This window comes from Telopea speciosissima, chromosome 4 (assembly GCF_018873765.1).
Source record: "Telopea speciosissima isolate NSW1024214 ecotype Mountain lineage chromosome 4, Tspe_v1, whole genome shotgun sequence".
Lineage (NCBI taxonomy): Eukaryota > Viridiplantae > Streptophyta > Magnoliopsida > Proteales > Proteaceae > Telopea > Telopea speciosissima.
Genome location: NC_057919.1, coordinates 28,805,100 through 28,809,937, shown reverse-complemented (window position 1 = coordinate 28,809,937; position 4,838 = coordinate 28,805,100). Strand labels below are relative to the sequence as shown.

Below are 4,838 nucleotides of genomic sequence, written 5' to 3'. Positions count from 1 at the left end.
TTACTTCTTGATGGATTTGTGGAGATAGAACATAGTGTAGACCATGAAATAGAAGATCTTAACCAGGCAAAGCATGTTCACTATAACCAGTAAGATTACCAATCTCCTTGCTACCAGTAAACTTGTTATAAACTTGTAACCAAGAACCCTTAAATTGGTACCACAAATCAAGGCAAAAATAAGGTTTATGATGAAGCCCTGGAAATGAAGCTTCTTTCCTTTGATGATCTCTGCAGCTCTCCCCAGAGCCTCCAAGCCATAGCAACCATCCTCCGCGACTGAAATCACTAGCCCCAGTACCCAATTTGCAGCCACGTACAGAGAAAGCAGAAACCCCAAAAGGGCTGTCAAAATGCCAAGGACGAGCAAGGCAAGCAGACCATCAGAAACCACTACAAGAACACCCAGGGAAGCCAAAACCAAAAGGGCATAACCAGAACCCAAAAGAGTCACATAGAACAGAGTGATCGGTGGTCGGGTCCATGTTCTTATGATCATCGAAACAAACTCCTTGAAGGATAGGTTCTTCTTAGCTCTAGCATGGCTGAAACATAGATTGTAGAAGTCATGGAGATCAGGGAGATGAAACAAAACCCAATTGTGAAGAAGAATTGAATTGTAACAATGTTTCTGGCGTCTTCTTTGATTTCAGTGAGCAATTTGGTGCGTTCAGGGCTTCTGCGTTTCTCTGTGCCCAATAGAAGAACTCTGGTGATGAAATCCATGATCAGAGGGTATTGAATGTAATGATCAGCCAGCAAGAGAAGAGAGTGTGGGACGAGGGTAAGGACGATGATGGAGAGCATGATCTTCCCATTTTTGGAGATTTTGAATTGAGATCTTAGAATTACGAAGTCAAATTGCAGATCAGAAGGAAAGATGGAAGCCATTAAAGAAAGGAAAGGGCTGTGTGGGTTTTTATTTATTTATTTTTCTATGGCAAAATTTCTGTTACACTACCTTCTTCCATTCTTTTTAAAAATAAATTTTGTTTTATACAATGAAACCTAAACTGCTAAACGTATCAGATTGGGTATGTCAAACGTACCTCAGCTGTGATTCATCAAGTCCTTATGTTTTTTCAAATAAGGGGCGCTCAACTCACCTGGGTGGGTCGGATGGAGTGGACTCGGGCCTAAATATGGGTATGGGTTCTGCTTGTGTATCTGGGGCAGATGTGGGTGGGTCAGAATATGACCAATTTGATCATGAGATGCAAGGTGGGTGGACTCAGGTGTTAGGTCGAACAAGGCGTAATGGCCGTAGGAATGCCCCTCGAGGTGGTCGAATGAGTAGCCGTATGACAACTCCAGTTATTGGTAGAACTCGTCGTCAAAAGAAGGCAGAGCCTTGTGTTAAAGCGGTGGACACGGCAGTAGAACAACCCTTGGTTGAAAAGGAGATTTCATCTCCCTTTTCACCAGTGGAGGAGGCTCTTTTGGCTCGTGTGGCTTTTGATGGGCCTGGTGTATATACTGGGATCCCCCGAAGATCAAATAGGACAAGGACCCCCTCGGTGCGCCTCGCAGAGCCTTCGTAGGCTTGTTTTATTATTTTCTCAGGCTAGCTCTCGCCAATATGGTTAAGGATTGAGTTCCCCCTGTGTAAGTTTTAGCTTTCTTTGCCAGTGTTCTGTCATAGGCTTGTTTGGCCCCCTTTTATATATTCAATAAAATTGTTATTTTCCAAAAAAAAAAAAAAAGTCCTTATGTTTTTTCGCTAAGAGATCGTTGCACCAGCACTGAGCTAATGAGAGCACATGCAGGGCATCAATTTGGATTCATTTTCTCTTTAATTTAATGCAAAGCTGGTGTCAATCGGTTCGGTTTTGGGTATTCGGTTTGGTTTCGATTTGGTTCCGTGATTTGAGGGTGTGACCTAAAATCGAACCGTAAACCAAGTTGGTTTTGGGACCACCAATCAAATCCAAACCTACTTGGTTCGGTTCGGTTACGGTTCAAATTCGGTTTCCAAATACGGTTCTAATTCGAGTCTAATTTGATTTCGGGTTACAGTTCTAATTCGGTTGCATACTTGAAGAGTTGAAGTTGAAAAAGGAAACCGAGAAACGGAGAAAGGGAAATAGAGAAAACCTGGAAAGTGGAATATGAAAAGTCAATCTGTTAGATGGTTACCAAAAATACAAAGAAAATTTATAAGTTTTTTTATTTTGCCCCATGAAAAGTGAAATATGAAAAAGAAAACATAGGAAAGTGAAATATTTAAAGTCATTCGGTTAGATATGTTGCCAAAAATTTTAAAAGATATAAGGTTTTTGATTAAGTGATTTATTCGGTTTGGTTTCGGTTCAAACCGATGGATCTTGGCATGAAATCGAAACCGAATTAGAATACCATATACCAGAACCAAAATCAAACCAAATTAATTCAGTTCGGCTCGGTTCGATTTCGGTTTCACTTTTCAGTTTCGGTTTGGTTTTGACACCCTTACTTTTCACATGCTCTTATGTCTGAGACTTCAGACTTTGTTTGGTTACAAGGAGAGTTAAAGGGATGGGAAGTGAAAATTTTAAACTTAAAAGGGAACTTTTTTAATCATTATCCCATGTGATTATATCATTAAGTCTAAATCATTCCATATTTAGCTATTAAATTTCACTTTACTTTGAATTCAATTCCCTTTGTAAAGTAAAATAAAAATTACATGTAAAATGTATCATTACTAAATATGGAAAGAAATTTAAGTAATTTATACAATCACAGGGGATAATGATTGCAAAAGTTTATTTTTTAGGTTTAAAAAATTTCACTTCCCTTCCCTTTAAGTTCCGTTGCTACCAAACGTAGCCTGATCCACATGATGAGTTAGTATTCTTTTTCCTATTTTTTTAATGGTAGAAGTTTTTTGTCCATGAGCGTGGCCCCTATGCCACTATAGGGGCCACCGTGAGTATACGTGGAAGCATCAACAATGGAAGAATTCCATCTTTCATGAGGTAAGGTGGTCATTTTGCCCTATCCTATGTCTGGACACTGGAGCCACACTCCCCCCCCTTGTTTTTTTGTGGTAACACTCGTGTTCTTCCTTGGTTTAACCAAAGGTGTGGGTTCTCGAAAAAAAATCCTCTCTAATTCCCTAACAGTGCAACACGGTGCAATTTGGGGTGGAGATGTCAACACTTGGCAGATGCGACATCCAACGGTGCCGAGCTCGAGAAGAAAGAAAAAAAAAAACTGAGGCAGTACAACTTGGACTGTTGGTTGTCGTGCCTGCCACATGTCGATCACCCCGAGCTGCACCACATTGCACCATGGGGGAATTGGAGAGGATTTTAATCCATGGGTTCTCTTGTCTTTCCGTGCATACAAGAATCTTTTGGGCAAGTCGAGGAGGGGCATCTTTTGGAATTCATGATCTAAACATATAAATCACATACGTTGGTTTGGAATGAGAAATTTTATTGTATTATAAAAAAAAAAACATATGGGTGTCAAACCCTAAAAGAACTTGTAAAATCAACTGAAAATGATCGAAAAAGTCTAAATTGAACCGAAAACCGATTTCTTATTGGGCCAGTTTCGTATTGGGGTATCAGGAATCGACTGAAAACTAACTGCACTGGACCGATTGAAAATCACATTGAGCATGAAAAACTGGGCCAAAACTGAACCCAAACTGATATAAAATCGATACTAATCCAAAAACCATAAAAAAATGTTTTAATCTGATATGGGCCTAATAGTAAACCACTAGATTGGGCCTTTGCTTTTTATATCTGTTCATCTCTTGTTCTCCTGGGCTTGAGCTATGTCAGGCCTATGCTATTAACCCAGGTCTTGTTCTGGTTCATGGTATACTTAATTAATCCTGATGGAATAATTATTTTTGTTTGGGATTAAAATCCTCTACAGTGTGGGCATCTGGAGGTGCACTGCAGTGTGGCCCTGAGAGCTCGACACGTGGAAGAAGCTTCATCCAATGGTGTGAGCTCGATGCAAAGCAGTTTTTTTTTTTTTCTTTCTTTGTGAGCTCGGCACCGTTGGAGAGCTCTCAGGCCCGCACTGTAGTATACTGCCAGATTAGGGCACTGCAGAGGATTTTTTTGAGTGTGTGTGAAAAATATGATATTGTTAAGTGTGTGTGTATATGGTGATTTGAACCATGGACCTCTTGATAAACTTGTAAGGAAACTTGGAACGACATAAGAACCTCTTCAAGTTTAGTCCCACATTGATTAAGGACAAGTGGAATGGTGAGCTAATATGAGCTCATGTAGGTTACAAGGGGCATAGGGTTCCAAGGGAAGTCTCCCTTATCCCATGTGTGAGGTTGGGGTCTAGGGTGCTTTTCACATACACGCACGTCTGGCTGTGGCCTTGGCCAGGTATGGGTACAGTTGTGGGTTCATATGATGTATTCTTTTTGATAAAATACATTCACCCACATACATGCACCCTTATCCGTATAGGCATCATGCACATGCATTATTGTATGTATAGGCACATGTATATACACATACCCATACGTAGGGACTTGGTATATATAATTTCTTATTCGTAGCGGTCTTGTATGAGGGGTCATACATACATGTACCTGTGCAGTAGTATGTAGAGACACATCTATACGTACAGGCACTTGTGGGCCTATAAATATAGAAAGCCTTTAGGCTTCATAACATACAATTCGTGCAAGTGTTTCTGTTCTCTGCTCTCTGCTTTTAAAATAGTATTCTATTTTAGTTTTTCCTTCTTCTTTCTTTAGACTGTTGAGTATTATCTTCGGATACTCTGTATCGTAACCACTCTTGGGGTGCTGCCATTAGTGATTGAAGTGATTTTATCTTGGAGGTGAGAACGCAAAGGTCATCCGATTATGCA

The 4,838-nt window shown here is 40.2% G+C and overlaps 1 protein-coding gene across 1 annotated transcript; it reads right to left on the bottom strand.

Annotated features, from left to right (window-relative positions):
• LOC122659163 lies at window positions 1-890 on the bottom strand. Its single transcript, XM_043854305.1, has 2 exons — window positions 595-890; window positions 1-544 (listed from the first exon to the last, which is right to left on the bottom strand). The coding sequence occupies exons 1-2, from the start codon at window positions 888-890 to the stop codon at window positions 1-3; spliced, it is 840 nt and encodes a 279-aa protein (XP_043710240.1).
• Between the last annotated feature and the right edge of the window lie 3,948 nt (window positions 891-4,838).

Coding starts and splice junctions, on each gene's coding strand:
- LOC122659163 (XM_043854305.1), bottom strand. CDS start 890: ATGGCTTCCATCTTTCCTTCTGATCTGCAATTTGACTTCGTAATTCTA. Junction 545..594: donor CAATTCTTCTTCACAATTGG/GTTTTGTTTCAT, acceptor TCTATGTTTCAG/CCATGCTAGAGCTAAGAAGA.